Source organism: Bubalus kerabau, chromosome 17 (genome assembly GCF_029407905.1).
Source record: "Bubalus kerabau isolate K-KA32 ecotype Philippines breed swamp buffalo chromosome 17, PCC_UOA_SB_1v2, whole genome shotgun sequence".
Taxonomy (NCBI): Eukaryota; Metazoa; Chordata; class Mammalia; order Artiodactyla; family Bovidae; genus Bubalus; species Bubalus kerabau.
In genome coordinates, this window is record NC_073640.1 from 50,462,640 (window position 1) to 50,484,627 (window position 21,988).

A 21,988-nucleotide genomic window follows, 5' to 3' on the forward strand; every position below is an offset into this window, starting at 1 on the left:
AAAAGCTAGTTTTCTCCTGGAAATAACAATATGCTTCCTCCTTTTGGCCAATGGAAATCATGGGGCATGTCTGCCTGTTTGCTGGGCTACCAGGAAGTCCACTGACTCTCGTTGGACTTGTTCCTTTGTAAATCTGTACTCCAACAAAGGATGTTTCCTGCATCATTGCTTGAAATATCAAACCTGGACACTACCCAAATGTCCATAATATGGAGGATGGGTTAAATATTCCATGCATATGATGGAGCATTATGTACACTGTTTTGTTTTTTTTGTTTTTTTTTTTTTTAAAGCATGGTTCTAGGTATAATGGTAAAATGTCTAGGATAGTTGAATTGGGCAAAAAGGGGAGAGTAGTATGTGTAGTAAGTATCTGGCCATCAGGTCATTATGTGGAGAGAGAGATTGTGGTGTTCCACCCAAATCTCCCTGCAGTACTAAGGTACTTCTCCCAGCTGCTAGGAGACAACTGGCGATTGCAGGTATGAAACCTATTGGGAATTTCCTTTGGCCAAAGGGAGCTATTCTAACCAATGCTATGTCCCCTCCTGGGGCAGCCTAAACCAATGACTGGTTGATTTCAGAATACAAAGGCTTCCTTGCCTCCACTCAGGACAACACTGAGGACTATCCCTGGTGGCTCAATGGTAAAGAACCCTCCTGCCAAGCAGGAGACATGGGTTCAATCCCTGCATTGGGAAGATCCCTTGGAGAAGGAAATTACAACTCACTCCAGTATTTTTGCTTGGGACAGAGGAGCTTGGTGGGCTACAGTCCATGGGGTGGCAAGAGTCAGACACAACTGAGCAACAGAACAACAACAACAACTACCAGCTCTAGAGCATCTTATAAGATCAGCTGATGCCTCTGTTCAACAACTCCCTCTGCCCATCTTGCCTCATTCACTGACTTACAAGAGCCTCCCTAGTAAACCTCCTGTGTGCAAATTTTCATCCCCAAGTGTTTTCCTGAGAACTCAACCTATGACAAAGCATACGTGGTTGAAATGCATATATTTTCCAGTTTTCCCAGGAAGGGAAAGTAGGCTCATTAATGTCGCACTTACCTGGTACTCAATCATTTTCTGTTGTTCTTGGGAAAAGATCTGCAGCCTGTGAAGATGGGGGGTGGGGAGGAGAATGGAGAAAGAGAACAGAGCTGTGAGGGACCAGGCTTGTTTCAGAACTTGCAAATTCCCTATGTAAATCTTGGACAAAAACCCATACTTTACATCATTGTAGTAGAGGGAAAAAAGGGTGCCATTCAACTTAGAATGTGGATACATACAACAGACTTGCCAGGAAACAAAAGTTGCTACCAAGTAAGAACTGAAAGGGATTAAAAAACAAACTCCTTAAAATTTAAACACCTGGCCCCAAGTATATTCTGGAAAAGGGGCTTCTATACCTGTTATGAAAATATTACAAAAGGAACTCAAAGCAAAGTAAAATAACTGTGCAACATTAATAAAACTAATGGTTATTTAAACGGTGGTGCAAACAATTACTGAAAGGTTAAACTTTGTTATTCATCCAGCAGATTATTAAGGGCTGCCATTAAAAACAAACAAAAAATTTTTTTCCCCACCATTCTGTGTGGCTTGCAAGACCTTAGTTCTCTGACCAGGGATTGAACCCAGGCAATGAAAGTACCAAGTCCTAACCACTGGACTGCAAGGAAATTCCCTAAAAAATCATTTTTAACAGATGAGAGCAAACAATTGTTACTTTTAATTAAGATGTTTAATTAAAGAAATAACTATAAGGCTTAAATCATTTAAAAAAGTGAACCATAGTTTAAGAGTATAAGTAAATTCTTTGAATGTCTAATGTCAGAACTATATTAAAATTATCAATAGGATAATTCACAATTTTTTAATTTTTTAAAAAATTTATTTATTTATTTTGGTGCTTCACACAGCATGTGAGATCTTAGTTCCCAAACCAGGGATCAAACCTATGCCCCATGCAGTGGAAGCAAGGAGTCAACCACTAAACCACTAGGAAAGTCCCAGTTTCCTCTTGACTTGATAAGGTTTGCTAGTGGTTTAATCTATATTACTGATTTTTTTTTAAAAAAATCAGATTTATCAGTTATCCCTTTTTCCTTTTTTAACTGATTAATTTCTCCTTTTGTATCTACTGATGTCTTCCATTTTTCATGTGTATTTTCTAATTTCTGTGACTAAATATTTAATCAAGACAGAAAATTAAACCACAGAAAACTATCCACAGCTTGGCAAAACTCAACTGAAGAAACTATCCCACATAATCTCATCTGACCTTTTCCACCTTGATTTTTAAAAAAATACAATATGATTTATATAATTTACTGTCACAGAATCAACAAAACCACAACTTAGCTTTCACAACATGTATGGACCATTTCATCAGGTTTTGGCAGTTCTACTACATTTCTGACAGTCCATTTCTTTTCCTTCTCTTACTCCCAAATCCCTCTCTATGACAGCGCTTTAGAAATCTATCTGACCAAAGTGGGACCCTAGAGGTTTCCTGTCTATGTGGTCATTTGTCACATGATCTGACAACTCTTTCTCTGTAAACTGGTCAATCTCTCAAGATGTTTTCTTTGAGATTTAGAAGATCTGAGCTCTGGCTCATGATCTAACTCAACATTTAAAACAGATTGTAAGTTTCCAATCTTCTTGGAAGCTACACTTCCAAGAAGTGTAGCTTCTCTTTTTTTGTTTTTGTTTTTAAATATTTATTTATTTGTTTGGCTGCATCAGGTCTTAGTTGTGGCATGTGGGATCTCGCTAGCTGTGGCGCCTGGGCTTAGTGCCCCGAGGCACGTGGGATCTTAGTTTCCTGAGTAGGGATTGAACTTGCATCCCCTGCATTGCAAGATGGATTCTTAACCACTGGACCACCCGGGAAGTCCCATAGCTTCTGTTTTATATATAACTAGGACACACTATTTTATTTATACCAATAAATACATGGGGGATAAAGGAAAGCTCTGACTAATCAATGTAGAAGAAAGGAACTAATCAATATAGAAGGAACTAGAAAAATCATCATTTGGCAACCATAACAGTGGTAACTGATTCAGGCAAGAGTCATTAAGAAAATACTAACACTAGTGAATGAGGGACTTTCCCTGTGGTCCAGTGGCTAAGGCTCCTCGTTCCCAACGCAGGGGGCCCAGGTTCGATCTCTGGTCAGGGAACTAAAAACTGAAAGATCCTGTGTGCCACAAGGTAGATCAAAGATCCTTCATGCTGCACTGAACCTGGTACAGCCAAATAAATAAATATTTTTTAAAAATACTAGCACTAGTAAATGAAAGTTTGAAGTTATTTACATGGTCTCAAAAAATGCCCCTGTAAGATACTTACTAACATAACTTTATAGTGGACAACCCTGGTACATATAACCTTAACCAAATGATCAAGGTGAACATTACCACCAATATGACAAACCAATATCAGGCATCTCCTGATACAGGACACTGAGAACACACCACTGCTCCAGTAGCAATCATGAATGTACATGACTCTAGACATGAGGAAAATCAGAAAAATTCAATTGATGGGCATCTTATAAAAATAACTGGCTTGTACTCCTCAAAACATCAAGGTCAAAAGAGGCAAAAAATGACTGAGAAAATATTTCAAATTAAAGGAGTCTAAAGAGATATGACCGGAGAAGGCAATGGCACTCCACTCTAATACTCTTGCCTGGAAAATCCCATGGATGGAGGAGCCTGGTAGGCTGCAATCCATGGGGTTGCTAAGAGTCAGACATGACTGAGCGACTTCACTTTCACTTTTTACTTTCATGCATTGGAGAAGGAAATGGCAACCCACTCCAGTGCTCTTGCCTGGAGAATCCCAGGGACGGAGGAGCCTGGTTGGCTGCCGTCTATGGGGTCACACAGAGTCGGACACGACTGAAGTGACTTAGCAGCAGCAGCAGCAGCAGCAGCAAAGAGATATGACAACTAAATGCAACATGTATACCTGGATTATATTCCTGGACCAGAAAAAAAAATGTTATAAAGGATATTATTGGACAATTAAAGAAATCTAAATAACGTCTATGGATGAGACTGCTGTAAACAAAGAATGTTGTTCACCGTTTCAGTTCTACAAGTATTAAGTCACTAGCCACTGCCAGTGCCTACCAACAATATGCCCTGAGGGAAAAAACAGGAGGCACTCTGTGCTTCGGATGAAGGGCACCTAGATAGCTAAGATGCATATCTAAGAAGAATTTCAAGGACCCCAGATTGCTCCATCTTCTAAACACAGAAAAGCACTAAAATTATGAGATGTCTCTTCTTTGTGATTAGCAGTCATCTTTTCATGCTTGACTACATGATTTCCCAGTCTCCCTTCCCCAAATCATGTTTATATATATATTGGCTTCTCCTCTACCTCTTCAGAGCAATTCCTCAGAGCTATTTGAGAGGCTGTCTCCTGGGCTATAGTGCTTAGCTATAGTGCTTATAGGTAAGACTGAATAAAACTCAATTCACAGTTTTAATGTTGTGCGTTTTTTTTTTCTTCACTTCATACTACTATAATAAAAATAATAATAATACTGCCTCAATGTTAACTTTCCTGCTCTTGATAATTATCTTGTGATCATAGAATAAAATGTTCTTGTACTCAGGAAATTTACATTAGGGGTAAAGGGACATCATGTCAACAACTTATTATCAAATGGCAGGCAGGCAACCTCGTGGAGGTTCTTTTTTTTTTTTTTGACCATGCCCCATGGCTTGTGGGACCTTAGTTACCCAAACAGGGATCCAACCCAGGCCACAGCAGTGAAAGTGCCAAAAAAAACCACTGGACCACCAGGGAATTCCCTGGAAGTTCTTAGCCTTATTCAGGTCACTGCAGCCAATGGTTAGTCTCCAAAGGCTAAGAGATTTTGACCAGGGGCTCTTAGGGCCCCCTCCAAATTACCTACAAAGAAGAACCAGCCTTAACCTGTTAACTTCATTAACAGGATTCTGACTCCAAATCTACTCCAAACCAGAGGATCCACTTAAACGTTCATGTGTTTGGATCCCAAAGGAAATAACAGAAAACAAGCAATCTCAAATGGCCAAGTAGGGCAATAGAATAAAATTTTGTCCTGGTGTGTCTGGTTTCAGAATTTCAAGACAAAACTTCCACATTGTATGAATGTTTTGGCTTCAAATAATTTCTATGATTCCATTTAACTCAAGTTCAAAAACAGGTAAAACTAATCCATTGAATTAGACCCAGGGTGGCAGTGGGTATTGACTGAGAAGGAAGGCTTCAGGGTGCTAGAAATGATGGATATCTTCCCAGATTTTTTTTTTTTTTTTTGGCTGTGTTTTGGGGCATGCAGGTGTCTTAATTCCCCAACCAGGGTTTGAACCCAGGCCCTCTACAGTGGAAGCGTGGAGTCTTAACCACTGGACCACGAGGGAAGTCCCTGAAGTGAAGCATATCTTGATCTAGGTTGTGTTTACACAGTTCTCTGAAATGTAAAAATTCACTGAGCTGTAGCTTTAACATAAGAATACTTGACTGACTGTGTGTTATGCCTGGAAATAATCTGGAGAAAATGTTTGTTGCCTAAATAAAATGCAACAATCTGGATTCAAACTTAAAAAAAATTTTTCACATGAGTCACTTACTGCCACCCCATCAGGTATGAATATTCCTTTTAATTAGAGTTCAAAGACAGACAAAATTAATCTGTTATGTAAGAACTGGAAAATGGTTCCCCATGGTAGGGTAGTAATGGGGAACGGGTATCATAGAGCTTTCAGGGTGTTATAATGTTCTGTTTTCTGATCTGAGCACATTACCCAGAGGTTGTTCCCTTTGTGACAGACAATTCATTGAGCTGAATGTATATTATTATATGTATTTTATATCTCAATTTAAAAAATTATGTTAAAAACTTAAAAAAAGTATTTGCTCCCAAACCTGGCACTAGGCATAGCATAGGTGAAGGAAAAGAGCAACAAGAAAAAGAAAATGTCCCAACTCCTTACCCATACACATGCGTGCTGAGTCACAGAAACTACCTGTTTTGGATTCTGTGCATGTAAAAAGCAGGGGCTATCTGCTCTAAAAATGAAAGCTTGACACTGATGGCTTCTGAAAGATGTTACCTGCCTTATCTCTTAACTTCCTTTGTTGCTTAAGATGATATACTCATGTTTTGTCTAAAGACTACAGAAGGATTGATTGTAACATTTATAAAAACACATACTGTTTCAGCATCTCACCCTTTTATCAAGCTAATGGTTAAAATCTTATATCCATTACATCTGTGATTTTGTCTCAGTCCATCTTATTCACCATTAGCTTGATTTTAAGTTCGGTGAAGAATAGTTTCTACAAGTAGCTTTAACTTTTGTCTTTGTGGTTGGTTGTTACTGTGCTTTTATGTTTACTGAATTGTTCTACCAGAATTTTATAAGGCACTGATTCACGGAAGTCAAATGTGCCATGCCTAAAAAAACCCCCACAGAACAAGGCAAAAATATTCTTAGAACACAGTAACTTCCAGGTCCAGTTTCTTTTCCCTCCATAATTCATATTTTCCCCAGCCTTATAAAAATATAATAGGCAGATAATATTGTGTAAGTTTAAGGTGTACAATGCCCTGATCTAATACATGTATACATTGCAAAATGATTACCACAGTAGGATTAGTTAACATCTTCATAATTACCTCACAGAATTACCTTTCTTTTCCTTTCTTTCTTTTCTTTTTTTTTTTTTTTGGTGTGGTAAGAACATTATTTTTAAGTTAATCCCAGATTAAAATAATTTCCAAATGTTCTGAAGGTTTGCTCCTTCCACAAAATCTTTTACATTAGACTTAGGTACTTACTCAGTAAATTCTTTGTTTTCTAACCACAGGCAAAGTTACATCCATCCTAGCTGCCATGGAGTCAGAATAGATTTTTAGAAACCAGGTTCACTCTTAAGATGCTGTCACAGATGGACATCTCATTAGATTTTCTAGAAAGAACCTTAAAGGAAATATTAGGAGAAATATGCATTAAATCCTTGGCAAAAGCAACAGAAGCCCCATCTTAAATAACATGTTACTTTAGATCATTTTAGAGTACTTTCATTAATGTAGGGAACAAAAAAAAAAAAAAAAAGGGAGAAGGAAGTTTATTTTTGTTTTTCTTTTTTGCTTGTTTGTTTGTTTGGCTGCTCTGATTGGCTTGCAGGATCTTAGTTCCCCAAACAGGGATTGAAATGGGACCTCAGCAATGAACTTAGGGAGTCCAAACCACTGAAAGGCCAGGGAATTCTTGGAGAGGGAGGTTTCAAAAATAGTTTGAGGTGGGCTTTAGCCTTCACAACTTAATGGAACTGGCTGGTAATTAGTTGGGGAATGTCACTGTGCGAGGTGCAGCCTCAACTCCTTGCCTCTCCCATTCCCAACTTTTGCATTTGGCAAGCCCCAGCATCAACCGGCAGTAAGCCTCTTAATCACAGACGTAGCCGGTGTCTCCAATATACAATTCTCAGTGCCCCTTGTGGTCACAGATACCCCCGAATGTCCAAATATGACTATCAAAGACCACTAGTCAATGACTACAAAACTCACCGATCCACTCCGATTGCGGAACAGTGAATTAGGCAGATCTCTGATGGCAAACCCACACTGATCTCCAGTGATATCCCAATGACTGGGAACCAATCACTGACTCTCACTGTCCCACCTCCCCCCACAATTACTGACCGTCCCAAAGCACTAACCCCCTCCTCCACTGATCCCGCTATTCCCCATACTCTGATCTACACAAGTCGGGTCACTGATATCTTCAGATTCCTCTCCAGCGATGATCTAAAGGGAGTCTCCATCACTGATTGCCTAAAGCGTTTCTCCAAACATTGATCCTCACTGACCACCCTCAGTGAGGATGAACCTCGAAGTTTCCACAATCACCAGCTTCAGGTACCCAAACAGAACTTAGTACCCAAACAGAACTTAGAATCTCCAGTCACTGACCCCTCAGGCTTCTGATCACTGAGTCCTAACGCCGATCAAATCAGCGTCTTCGAAGAAACTCATTTGTCCTCAAGACAGTTGAAGATCACTATAAACTGACTTCCACGCATTCTGTCAGTCAAGAACGCTAGTTTATTGATTTCTACATACTCCCAATCCATCTTCTTCACGGACACTAACGCTGATTCCCATAAACCCGCCACCACAGACTCTCTCCCAAGAGGCTCAGACGCCCAATCACTTAACCCTTCAGTCCCCTCGGTCTCTGACCCTTACGGGTATCCATGACTGACCCAGTCGGGCCACCGTAGTCGTCTGATCGCCATCCTACACACGTCTTAATTTTGACTATTTCTCACATTGATCTTTCCCATTTTCCCCGCATCCGCGCCCATAACCTGAAATTGACTGCCGTACCACGCTGCCTCTCCACGGTATGAGCTCTTCCCAAAACGAGTGGCCGTGCGCAGACTCAGTCGCATCTTTGAGGCTGGCTGCCGCCACCTGGCATCTTTCCAGAGAACAGGATTCTGGGTTTCTGAATGTCGACGGCAGGTATTATGGCTGCGCCCACTAGCCAACCGCTTGCAGGGGGCGGCCATGTTTGAATCGGTACCGTACAGCGGATGACTAGACCCTTTGTTAGGCGATTAGGCTATTTTAGGGCGGGAAGAAGCAAGTGTTTCTGGGTCCCTAAACACAGATATCACTGCTGGTTTTAGCATCTCAGAAGCTCAAATCTCCTGAGGTCACTATAGCGGCTCCCTGACTGGGAAATTAAGATTTCGTTGTCTCCAGTAGGGCAGTGAGGTAAGATGGCCGCGTACGTGTTATACAGCTTAAAATGCGGTGTGTGCGGCCATCTCCCCGGAGGAACGTCCGTAAAGCAAGGTACAACTTTGTCTGGGCCAGCTTTGTTTGTTGATGAACAGCGGAAGAAAGAAGCGTTTCTCTTGGGGAGCCTGAGGCCCCTGGAGGAAGAGGAGTCTTTACTAGGGGGGCGGCTCAGCAAGAAAGGGCAGGTACGAGGTTCTTAGCCGGTTATTGAAAGAATACGTGAAGAGCCGGTTCTTTGTCATAGGTGGCTTTACTCTATTCACACTAAAAATAAAATACCCAGTTATTTTACCAGAAAATGGGTTTATTCTGGAAACTGCAATGGGTTTATTGCAGGGAACTGCAATTCCAGACAAGCAAGCTACAGTAAAACTCCTAGGCAAGTCCAACAAACGAGGAAAAGAAACTTAATTTTGTAAAGAAAAGGGAAGGTATTTGGAGGGGGCTCTGCACATCACAGGAATTGTTTTGGAACATCTCTCGAAATGACTGGTTTGTCCTATGAAAATAGCTTTTTAAAAAATAAACCCATAATTCTATTTGGTGGTCAAAACAAGTGGTGTAACATCTGACTTCTAAAATGACTCCTGGACTTCCCTGGTGGTCCAGAGATTAAGAATCTGCCTGCATTAGCAGGGAACACCGGTCAGTCCCTGGTCCAGGAAGATTCCACATGCTTTGGGGCAACTAAGCCCTCATGCCACAAACTACTGAAGTTCATGCACCCTAGGACCTATGCTCTGTAACAAGAACATATGAGAAGCCTACGAACCACAACTAGAGAGTAGCTTTTGCTTGCTGCAACTAGAGAAAGCCTGCATGCAGCAACGAAGACCCAGCAAACAAAAAATAATTTAAAATAAAGTAAAAATAAAATGAAAATGACTCCCAACAATTCCTATCCCCTGGTATTTACACCCTGTGTAGCCCCCTTCCATGTTGTACCAAGGCAGATCAGTGAGGTTGATAGTATACAGTAGAAGTGAGAGTAAGTTGTAAATGACACCCCAGCTTCTGACTTGGAAGTGTTCATGCTTTTTCTCTCAAATAACTTACTCTGAGAGAAGTTGGTTGCCATGTCATTGAGGACACTGAGACAGACTATGAACAGGCCCATGTAGCAAGGAGCTGAGATATCCTGCTAAAAGTCAAGGAGGAACTGAGGTCGTCTTGTATCAAGTGGGTCACCTTGGAAACAAATACTGTACCCTAATTAAGCCTTGAGATGACTGCAGCCCCCATCAGTACACAGACTGCTACCACATGAGGGACTCAGAAACACCCAGCTAGGAGCTTGCATATCCTTGACTGTCATAAATATTTGTTTTTAGCCACTGAGTTTGGGAGTAATTTGTTATTCAGCAGTAGTTAATTTGGATACTTTTGGTAAAAATGCTCTAAGTGATCTCTCTGGATTTCTTGAACAAGCTCCTAAACTTGTGATTGTTCTATCAAATCAGAGAGGATTTTTAGCCATTTCTTCACTTATAACAGAGAAATTAAAGGTTCTGCTAGATATTTAAAATTTAACAAAGAGTTTAAGAGTCTTGCTTCATTTGAATTAATACAAGTGGGTTTATGTGACACTTTAGAAATAATTACAGTAATTAACAAAAATGACCATTTAGAGAGTGCCTGTGACATGCCTGGCCTGTCACTGGCCTTCTCACTTCAAGGGCTACCCTCATTCTAGCACCAGTCATAAAGGCAAAAGGAAAGAGAGTCTTGGAGTGTCTTATGCTTGGAATTAAATGCTCTGCCTCAGAAATGACACAAGTCATTTCCTCTCACTACTAATTGAGTAGTCACCCAACCACATGAAATACAATCTTAGCATAAGCTTGGAATGGGGAGAGCTAGAAATATTTAAGATCCCCTGGAGAAGGAAATGGAAACACACTCCAGCATTCTTGCCTGGGAAATCCAATGGACAGAGGAGCCTGGCAGGCTACAGTCCGTGGCATTGCAAAGAGTCAAACACTAGTTAGTGACTAAACCACCCACCACAAACTTCAGGATATCCACAAACACCATGAGAACAGTGTTATCATCACCATCCTAAAGAAAATGCAGTATAGAGATGAGGTGACCAATCCATAATCTCTCAGTTAATAAGTAAAAAAGAAGGACTCAGAGCCAGGTATGTCTATTTTATACAAAGGTAAAGGATCATCACAGGCTTCCCAGGTAACACAGTGGTAAAGAATCTACCTGCCAGTGCAGGAGATGCAGGTTTGATCCCTGGGTCGAAAAGATCCCCTGGAGAAGGAAAGGGCAACCCACTCCAGTATTCTCGCCTGGGAAATCCCATAAGACAGAAGAGCCTAGTGGGCTACATCCATGGGGTTGCAAGAGAGTCAGACAATGGCTTAGTGACTAAACAACAACAAAGATCATTTCCATTATTGTTAAAATTTTTTTGTTACTGTTAAATTTTGCTTCAACATATCTAAGGCACTGAATTAGGGAACAAAGAGAGGCCTGAGGTCTCCGATAAAATAAAGAATACTCAAGATGGTGTGGCCTGGTGGGGGAAAGGAATACACAAGAAAATGGGTAAAAAGAGTGTTTAAAAAAAGAGTATACACTGTAGGATTCAATTTATGTGAAGCTCAAGAACAGGCAAAACAAATCTACTGAGTTATAAATCAGAAAGCAGTTGACTCTAGTAACTATTGACTCCGAAGAGAATCTCTTGGGGTGATGAAAATGTTCTTGTTTCGGGTGGAAGTTTCAAGAGTCTGTATAATTGTCAGGACTCATCAAAGTAAACACTTATGATTTGTGCATTTATTATATGTAAATTGTACCTTAACTTTTTGAAGCCAAAAAGTGTTCAGGGTTTTGAGAGATCATGTTAGTAGGGAAAAGAGAGAGATGTGAAAGAACTGACAGAACTTTACCCTAGTTTGTGGAAAGATGAGGCCCTGGTGAGACCATCACAGAACTTATGGCTTATGATAGTGCCCTCTCTAGAGGCCCAGACAGAGCCATTAGAGAAAGGAGTCTCCAAGGATTCGTGGTTTGGCAAATTAAAGGCTCTGGGCTAACCTAGCTTGCAATGACCATCAGCTCTTATTTATTCCCTAGGCTGATAAGTCTCAGCCTGTTGAACCAGATATGGTGACCTTCTACACTGTCATCATTTAAAGGGATGCCAGGCCCCAAGTTTGGCATAAAAGGAGACATAGCCCTTCCCTAATCTGGAGCAGAAAGAACTATGCCTTGGCCTGAGCAGAAATAGGCCTTTGCCCTTGCACGAGTGAAGACTGTTCTGGATCTAGGGTGGAATGTGACCTGTTTCCTGGATCAAGATAGATCTTGAAAGTAGCCTGGCATGAGCGAAGACCACACCCCATCCTGTCCTGTCTTGAGTCAAGGGTGTTGGTGGTGGCAGTAATTGGTGATACAAGTCTCAAAGTATAATTTTCAAAAAGTTAGAACTTGTACAGATATTCATTTAACTTATTAATGAGGGAACTAGCAGGATTGGAGATTTGGTGCAAAGTAGGTGTTCAAAGTAGTTTCAATCCCTAGGTTGGGAAGATCCACTCGAGTAGGAAATGGCAACCCACTCCAGTATTCTTGCCTAGAAGATTCCATGGACAGAGGAGCCTGGCAGGCTACAGTCCAAGGGGTTGCAAAGAGTCAGAAATGACAGCATAACACACACACACACACACACACACACACAAATAGGTATATAGTCAGTGGAATAAAGAACCTTGCAATAAGACTGCAAAGTTAGATAGATATAAAACTAATGTCCTATAGGGCAATAAAACCATAAGCTTGAAGGTTATCTTTTCTTCAGCGAATCAGTTTATATAGAACAAATATATGAAATGTACCAATTGCCAAGTTAACATTTTATCTATGTAGTCTGCATCCTACTTAGTAGTAAAAAGTGACCTAAACAAGGGTACATTCTACCAGAGCAGTGAGTTCTCAAACTGGTAGAGTTTTAATCCCCAGGGAACATTAAGCAATCTTTGGAGACAGTTTAGGGGGAGGAGTGGATGCCATGGATGCTTTCAACCACACAGAGAACAACCTGGTACAACAGAGTTATTTGGGCCCAAATGCAAACAGTGCTGAGTTTAGGAAAACTTTCTCAAGAATGATTTATTAGACTTTGGGTGGGTTTGTTAGACCATGCTCTAGTATGACTTTGAAAAGGCACAAAGGGTGACACAGTATAGCTTCTGGGTTTTTGATAATTTTTCTTAACACAAAGTTGGGGAAGTGATAATCATTGGATCTGGGTAATGAATACTTAATGAATGATTAATCTTTTCTCTCTCTCTCTCTCTCTCTCTTTTTTTGTATGTTTGCATAGCATCTTAGTTCTCTAACCAGGGACTGGGAATTGAACCTGGGACCATGGCAGTGAAAGTACTGAGTCTTAACCACTGAACCACCAGGGAACTCCCTAGGATGGGATTAAGTGCTAGTAAGAAAAAGTGAAGAGTTAAAATTGGACATATTTAAGAATGAAACAAAAATGGTCATATGCAGATGATGTCACTGGACAACAGGAATAAAAAGACCAAGAAGATCCAAGAATGAATTCATCCCACTCTATGTGAGGCATCCTGAAAGAGGATTTTGCATTGAAGCAGAAAGTAATTCTGGGACGTGCCTAGTGGCACAGTGGATAAGAATTCATCTGCCAGTGGAGGGGTCACAGGTTTGATCCAACCAACCCTCCTATCCTCTCTTTCCTCCCCACAAATTTAGTTCAATCTGTGTGGAGCACTTGGCCAACTTCAGTGCTATTGATATCATTCATCCATCCATTTAACAAACTTGTACTGAGTCTCTGCTTTGTGCTGGTGCCATGCTGGGTGCCTTGGACACAGCAGGAGGAAGACAAAGTCCTGACATCATGAGGGTTATGGTCCAGTGGGGAGGGAAGAATAATAAATCAGAAAAAGAAACACTTAATATTAGGTCAGAGGGTGGTACTTGCAGCACAAATACAGTACAAAATAGTGAGTGACCCCAAGAAGTGTGTTACTTCATACACAGTGGTGTGTGTGTAAACTCTCCAAACAAGGAGAGGACAGCAAGCTTCATGGAGAATGAGGAAGCAGAGTCTCAGAGAACACAGCCAGGCAAAGGCCCAAAGAGAAACAAGCTTCTGTGATGTTAAGAGCAGCCAGAATGGGCATGTTGATAGATAATAAAAATGGTGACCAGCTACAATTAAAGGGTTTTCCAACCCCATTCCCCTTTTATTATAACTTTACACTATAAACATTAAATGTAAACTTGTAAAAATACAAATAACCAAAATTGTATGTGAAAGACTGATATGCAAAATAGAAAAACTTACATATTCTAATATATAATCATATAGTACATATTATATGTCATATAAAATATTTTTATTGTAATAGGAATATACAATAATAGATATTGCAGTGTACTATATTATATATGTTATAGTATTTAATGATATGCAATATAAAATTATAACTAATGTACAAATCTAATTATATATATTTATCATCTAATTTCTAATAAATAATCTTTTATCAAACATAATTTATCATACAGTAAAACATAATACTTCTGAGAGTCATCCACGTTGGAGCTTGTGTCATAACTCAGCTGTATAGATGTACTATACTGTATTTAGTTATTCACCCATTGATGGACATTTAGGCTGTTTCCAATCTTTTGGTAATTATGAATGCAGTTCCTATGAACATTCAAGTACATACATAATTTCTCATTTCTCTATGGTAAAAACCTAGAAGTGGGATTGCTGGATCATAGGATAGGTATATAGTTACCTTTATAAGAACTTGTGAAACTTTTGTCCATAGTAGATATACTACTGGGTATCATTCCCACAGCAATACATGAAAGTGTCTATTGCTCTACATTCTTGCCAACTTTTGGTACTATGTTATTTATTCACTGCCATTCTAACAAGCATTAATGGTATGTCATTATCGTTTTTATTTGCATTTTCCTGATGACTATGTCCAGTGTCTTTTCATCACCATACTTTCATTTGTATCTCATACAACCATATGGATGAGTCTCAGATACATTAAATGAAAGAAGTCAGACTCAAAAGGAGATACATACTTACATATTTATATGGATACACACACATTCATGACATGTGAAAAAGGCAAAACTATAGAAACAGGCAACAGATAAGCAATATCGAGGGGATGGAAGTAGATTGATCAAAAAGGGATAGGACCTTTCTACCATGTGTAAAATAGCTAGCAGGAACCTACTGTATAGCACAGGGAGCTCAGCCTGGTGCTCTGTGATGATCTAGAGGGGTGGGATGAGGTGATGAGAGGGAGGGGATATATGTATACATACAGCTGATGCAGGTTGTTGTACAGCAGGAACTAACAGAACATTGTAAAGCAATTATACTCCACTTAAAAAAAGAACATTTAAGAAAGAAATACTCATAATTTTTTAAAGAGACAGGAAGGAATTTAGGGTAGTGAAGAATCTGTTTTTTGATTGTAGTGTTGACTCCTTGATTTTATGCTGCATTTGTCAAAAACTCTCAGAACTGTACACTTTTAAGGGTGACTATTACTGTGTGTAAATGATACCTCAGTAAATCTAAATTTTAAAAATACCTAAGTACTATAACATTGGGCTTCCCTAGTAGCTCAGCTGGTAAAGAAACCACCTGCATTGCAGGAGACATCAGTTCGATTCCTGGGCCAGGAAAATCCCCCGGAGAAGGGATAGGCTACCCCCTCTAGTATTCTTGGGCTTCCCTGGTGGTTCAAACAGTAAAGAATCTGCCTGCAATGCAGGAGACCTGGGTTCAATCCCTGGGTTAGGAAGATCCCCTGGAGGAGGGCATGGCAACCCAGTCCAGTATTCTTGCTGGAGAATCCCCATGGACAGAGGAGCCTGCTGGGTTGTAGTCCATGGGGACACAAAGAACCAGACAGGACTGAGCAACTATGCACAGCACAGCAGCACTATGATACTATGTTACAGTAAATATAAAAGAGATATAGTTGAAAGTAATTTATAAAATAACATACATTTCCCTCTGTGAGGTTTGGGTACAGCCATTCAGAGGTTGGTCTTGTGTCAATTTATAACTGGTAATATTATTAACAATAGGGACACTCTCCTTGGTCTGCACTAGCTCTGCTCCCCTCATGTGAACCATATTAAATCCCCTCATCTTCCATAAATCTATTTTACAGGTGAAGCAATCAAGGCTCAGGAGAGGTTACTGGGCACCAGGGTTGGCACCAGGATTTTAATCCATGTTGACAACTTTAGCTATTTTGCTTGCATCACTCATGTAGTAAGTCGGTATCTCAGTATGTGATCTCCTGGGGGCCTCAGAGCCTCCCCAGTCTACTCTGGGCCAACAATTCCCTGGAGAGTGTGTATGAGGCTATTACCCTCTCCTTATCCCTTCTCTATCCCCAAAGGGTTCCTGTCCAAGCAAACAGTGGGGACTTGAACAAGCAATGCTGGGGGACTTGCAGGAGCCATACTAAGTGGTCTGATGAAGCAATGTGAGCAACAGGGAACCAGTAGACACTATGTTATTGGGGGCAAATAGGGAAATAGGTATTACCAGGATTTAATGGAAGAGTCACAGATACTGTATTAGTGGGTAATGGTCATCAAAAGACTTTGTACGAGTTGTTAATGGGGGTCCTACAGAGATGGCTAATGTGAAGTCTATGATGTCATATCAGTCATTGCCCTTACCTGGGGATAGGGAAGCAGATGAACAGAACACACCAATGTTCAGAGAGTACTGGGAGCATCACCACATACTGTGTTGGGGATGGTTACAAACACTGCTGTGTGGGGGTAATAGAAGAATCACTATCACTATAAGAGACAATTAATGGAGGGAAACAAAAGTCATCCAGATAGAGGTGTCATGAAAGAATCAGGAGATAATATTAAAAGTTGGATTTGGTAGGTTATACTATGGTTTCCTACTACAAGGATTGTTGTAAGCGGTCATCAGTCATGATTTAGGTGAAAATGGGAATAAATCAGGAGTATGGAGGTTACCAGACTATTTCCCAAATGAGGCAAAGTAATATACATTATGCTGGAGGTTAACTGGAAGATGTAATGAAGAAGTTCTCCAGACATTATTTCCCGGAATTAGTAAGAGGTGACACAGTGATGGAATAAGGTAAAAGGAGGATAATGGAGGGTGTCCAGACATTGTGGATTAAGAAGGGGATAATGGCGAGATCTCCAGACACTCTCCTGAGGAGTTAGCAAACACTGTCCCCAGTTGGGGGATAATGCTGTGTCACCATTTAGTGAAGCCCCAGAAGCAATACTGGGTGCAGTAAAAGGTGGTAGTGGGTCACCAGATATTGTTCTAAGATAGTGGGTTCATCAGTTACTGTGAAGCAGTGAGATAAAGAAAAGCTAATGATGGATTAGATATTATCAAGGTAATGGGACATGCCACTAATCACTGCCCAATTTGATTATTGGAGATTATATGAGAATCCTTAGTCCTGCTACGTCCACCAGGTTCTGTCCCCATTCTTAATCCCCATGCTGCTATTCACAAAGGTGAGAACAATTCTGTACCACCTATTGCCCACTCTCAGCGTTGTCAATGGACTGACCTGGAGGAACCAGTTTGGCCACCCAACAGCTGATCATTCAATGGGTTCCTCTGCATGCATTTGTGAGGCCACTGCTCCCTCTGTCTTAGGCTGCCCACCTGACATCCAAGGAAAGGCAACCCCTCTCTCTGCTCTTGGTTTCTCCAAATTAGCAGCTTTGGGCAGACCTGTCAGGGCATGATAAGCAGGTCTGTACATCAGCTTAGGAGGTAGGCAAGGCCCTGTCAAGGTGCAATTGGGGTAGGGCAGGGTTGTGAATGTTTGGGCAGAATGAGCATGCTTTTTTGTGATCACTTTGGAGCTGACTGGGGTATTTTGGAATCATTGAAGGGAATCTTGAAACATCAAGTATCTATATGGGACTGATTTCCTATGCCTCAGTTCTCTTTTCCTTCAATGGGTTGGCATCAGACCAAAAGGTTTACAATGATGTGACAACTTCTGGGACAGGAAGGAAGGACTGAAGGTGAAAAAGCCTGCTGTGTAGTAGGTAAGTTGGTTCTCCCCATCAGAGCATCTTATGCTGCAATATAGAAAGCACAGGGCTTCCCAGGTGGCTCAGTGGTAAAGAATATGCCTACTAATGCAGGAGACACAGGAGATGGGGGTTCAATCTCTGGGTTGGGAAGATCCCCTGGAGAAGGAAATGGCAACCCCTTCCAATATTCTTGCCGGAAAAAAATCTCATGGGCAGAGGAACCTGGTGGGCTACAGTCCATGGAGTCACAAAGAATTGAACATGACTGAGTGAGCGCAGCACACACATAGAAAGCATCAAAGGGAAATCGTGAGAAGAGCAGGGTCAACACTCCATAATGTGCATTCATGGAAGGACTGCTGTACGTTAGGCATGGGTCTAAGTTCACTATGGTGAACAAAATGGGAAAAAAAACATTCTAGAATGGGAACCATAGACAAGTGAAATATACAAGGTACTGTGGTAATAAGTGTTATGGAGAATGATAAAGGAGGAAGAGGAGAGGGATGGAATTTTAAGTCAGATAGGGAAGGGAAGGCCTCTGCAAAGAGATGCTGCTGGACGAAAGACATGAAGGAGTAAAGCACACAGATATGAGGAACTGTGCTCTTTGAAGAGGGCACTGTAAATGCAAATTAGGCCCTGAGGCAGGACCTAATTTGATGTGTTTGAGGGACATGGGGGAGAAGGTCCTTGTGCAGTGTATGGAATGAAGATGGATAGAAAGAAGACAGTGAAGGTAATGTTGAGGTTTGTTTTTATGAGTTAGTGATTTGTTATTGTCATTATAAAGGGCAAGTCATTAAGGAAGGCAAATGAGCTGGAAAAACTATGACAGCAAACGGGAGACTGAGGTGACAAGTTGACTGAGATGACCTGAACATCCTTACTTCAGAAGCTTTCCTGAAGGTAATGGGAACAATAATTAAGGGTCAATAAATCTGGGCGATAAGGGTAGTCAGCAGACACAGTGTTTAGCATGAATGGACAATCATAATGCAATTATAGCAGTCAGAAGACAATGTGCTGCATGGGTGTTGAAGACATCTACTGATAGCTAACGAGGGGTGCTAGAGGATAATGGGGCAGTCAACTGTATACAAAAATAATTTTTCATTTATTGTGGCATCCCTTTCTTGATAAAAATATGCAATAGGGAACTGTATAGACAGGACCATGTTAGATTCAGCAGAAGAATGTCACCCAAAATTCTGTTAGACAATGTGTTCTGCAACAAACACCTCACAGAACTCAGGGCTTATCATTATCATATATATTATGTTGTTCTACCATTCAGCTTACTGGCATGTTACCTATTCCACATTAAACAGGGTTATCATTAACATGACTTCACATGTTTCCAGTGCAGAATTTTCTAACAGTGTTCCATTATAGTTTTCATGAGAAAAATTCCACTAATGTACCAAGTTGACAAAGTTCTTTCTCAGTATAAATGCCTCAGGGTTTACTGAGGCTGGTGACAATGTGGAAAGGGGCCCTCTCTTAGGGCCCTTTCAGAGATCCTCTTCTGTATACTAATATGTGACATTATGATGGAGCATTTCTACTTAAGATAATACACATATTTTCTGCTGCATGAATTTCATAATATAAAATCAGATCTGATCTCACTGAGGTTTCTCTCAGACTGTTTCTCTTAAGTGTGAATACTCTGATGCACATTGAGCACTGACTTCTGAACGAAGCCTTTCCCACAGACGACACACTTATAGGGTTTGTCTCCGGTGTGTGTTGTCTGGTGTTTATTCAAATTTGACCTGTCAGTGAAGGCCTTTCCACACTCTGCACACACATAAGGCTTCTCTCCTGTATGAATGCGCTGATGCACTTGGAGCTGTGATTTCTTAGTAAATGATTTACCACAATCACTGCATTCATAAGGTTTCTCTCCAGTATGAATCCTATGGTGTATAATCAGTTCTGACTTTTGTCTGAAGGTCTTTCCACATTCAGAACAGATGTAGGGCTTCTCTCCAGTATGAGTTTTCTGGTGTTTACTGAGATTTGACCTGCCACTAAAGGCTTTCCCACATAAAGCACACACATATGGTTTTTCTCCTGTGTGAATTGGTTGATGCACCAGGAGCTGAGATTTGGAGGTGAAGGACTTCCCACAATCACTGCATTCATAAGGTTTCTCCCCAGTATGAATTCTCTGATGAGTAATAAAGTTTGACTTACGGATGAAGGCTCTCCCACACTCAGTGCACACATAAGGTTTCTCTCCTGTATGAATTTTCTGATGCACAATGAGTATTGACTTCTGGTTGAAGGCTTTCCCACATTCATGGCATTCATATTGCCTCTCTCCAGTGTGAATTTTCTGGTGTATATTGAGGTGTGACTTCTGGGTGAAGGATTTTCCACAGGTACTGCATTCATAAGGTTTCTCCCCAGTATGAATTCTCTGATGTGTAATCAAATCTGATCTTTGAGTGAAGGCCTTGCCACATTTAGAACATATATAGGATTTCTCTCCTGTATGAGTTTTCTGATGTGTAATGAGATTTGATCTGTTAGTGAATGCCTTCCCACATTTAGTGCACGGATAAGGTTTCTCTCCTGTGTGAATTCGTTTATGCACGTGGAGTTGTGACTTGGAAGTAAAGGATTTCCCACAGTGACTGCATTTATAAGGTTTCTCTCCTGTATGAATTATTTGATGGGCTATCAAGTGTGCCTTCTGGATGAAGGCTAGACCGCATTTCATGCATATATATGATTTTTCTCCTGTATGAATTCTCTGATGCACTGTGAGTGCAGACTTCTGAGTGAAGGCTTTTCCACAATCACTACATTCATAAGGCTTTTCTCCGGTGTGAATTCTCTCATGTATAATCAACTCTGACCTGTAGGTAAACGCCTTACCACATTCAGTACATATGGAAGATTTCACTCTAATTTGAACCTTCTTATGTGTATTGAGGTTGGAATTATTGTTGAAAACCTTTCCATATTCGCTGCACATAGACGGTTTCATTCTTGTGTGAGTTCGTTGATGTACCTGCAGCTGTGACTTGGAAATGAAGGACTTCCCACAATTACTGCATTTATATGGTTTTTCTCCAGTGTGAATTCTTCGGTGTGCAATCAAGTGGGTCTTCTGGATGAAGGCTTGTCCACATTCAATACATATATACGATCTCTCACCTGTATGAATTTTCTGATGCATCTTGAGCGTGGACTTCTGCGTGAATGCTTTCCCACACTCACTGCACTCATGGTGTCTCTCTCCAGTATGAATTTTCTGATGTATACTAAGATCTGAGTTATAAGAGAAGCCTTTCCCACATTCACTGCATTCATAGAGTTTTTCTCCAGTATGAATTCTCTGATGCCTGAAAAGAGAAGAGACTTGGAAAAAGGCTTTCCCACATTGACTGCACTTATAGGGCTTCTCTCGAGTATGAGTTCTCTGATGTGTGATGAATTCTGGCTTCTGTACAAAAGCCTTCCCACAGTCAATACATACATAGAGTTTTTCTCCTGTATGAACTTTCGTATGTACCTTGAGTTGTGAATTCTGAGTGAAGATATTTCCAAATTCAGGACATTCATAAAATTTCACCCCAGTATGAATTTTCTGATGTTGAGAGGGTACTTGTTTATAGCTGAGAATTTTTCCACATTGATTATGGTCCCGTAATTTCTCTCCTGTTGGAGTACACTCTTGTTTAGTATAGGAGGAAATTTTACCATATTCAGTAATCTTATTAATGTTCTTTGATGCACTGTTTCTATTATGATTGCATAAATCTAAATTACAGCTTAAAGCACTTCCAAATAAGTCACATTGATGATGAGGTCTCTTTGGGGAAGGAATGTTTTGGCTCACACGAATTATTTTTCTTATGCCCTTATATGCATAATCCCTCTGTATAGTCAATACTTTCTTGATGAAAGCCACATTTCTTAAAGATCTGTTTTCTCTCTGATGATAGCTCTCTATCTGGTCACCAATCTGCCACAATTCTTCTGGAATAAAATACAACAAAACGTCATTTGTAGCATCACCTTCCCTCTCAACATAGAAAATTTTT

The 21,988-nt window shown here is 40.5% G+C and overlaps 1 protein-coding gene across 3 annotated transcripts in view; it reads right to left on the bottom strand.

Moving 5' to 3' along the window:
- The window catches only part of ZNF568 (zinc finger protein 568), a 106,717-nt gene that overhangs the window by 68,229 nt on the left and 16,500 nt on the right, over positions 1-21,988 (bottom strand). The window contains exons 1-3 of one of the 3 annotated variants that reach the window (XM_055553277.1): positions 8,406-8,520; positions 6,852-6,993; positions 1,067-1,112 (exon numbers count right to left, since the gene is read on the bottom strand). In XM_055553277.1, the coding sequence (XP_055409252.1) occupies positions 1,067-1,081 (15 nt within the window). In that variant the 5' untranslated portion in view covers positions 1,082-1,112; positions 6,852-6,993; positions 8,406-8,520. Of the gene's footprint in view, positions 1-1,066; positions 1,113-6,851; positions 6,994-8,405; positions 8,521-15,005; positions 21,924-21,988 lie in introns of those variants that run through there. The other 2 variants (XM_055553279.1, XM_055553263.1) reach the window with 2 other exon arrangements.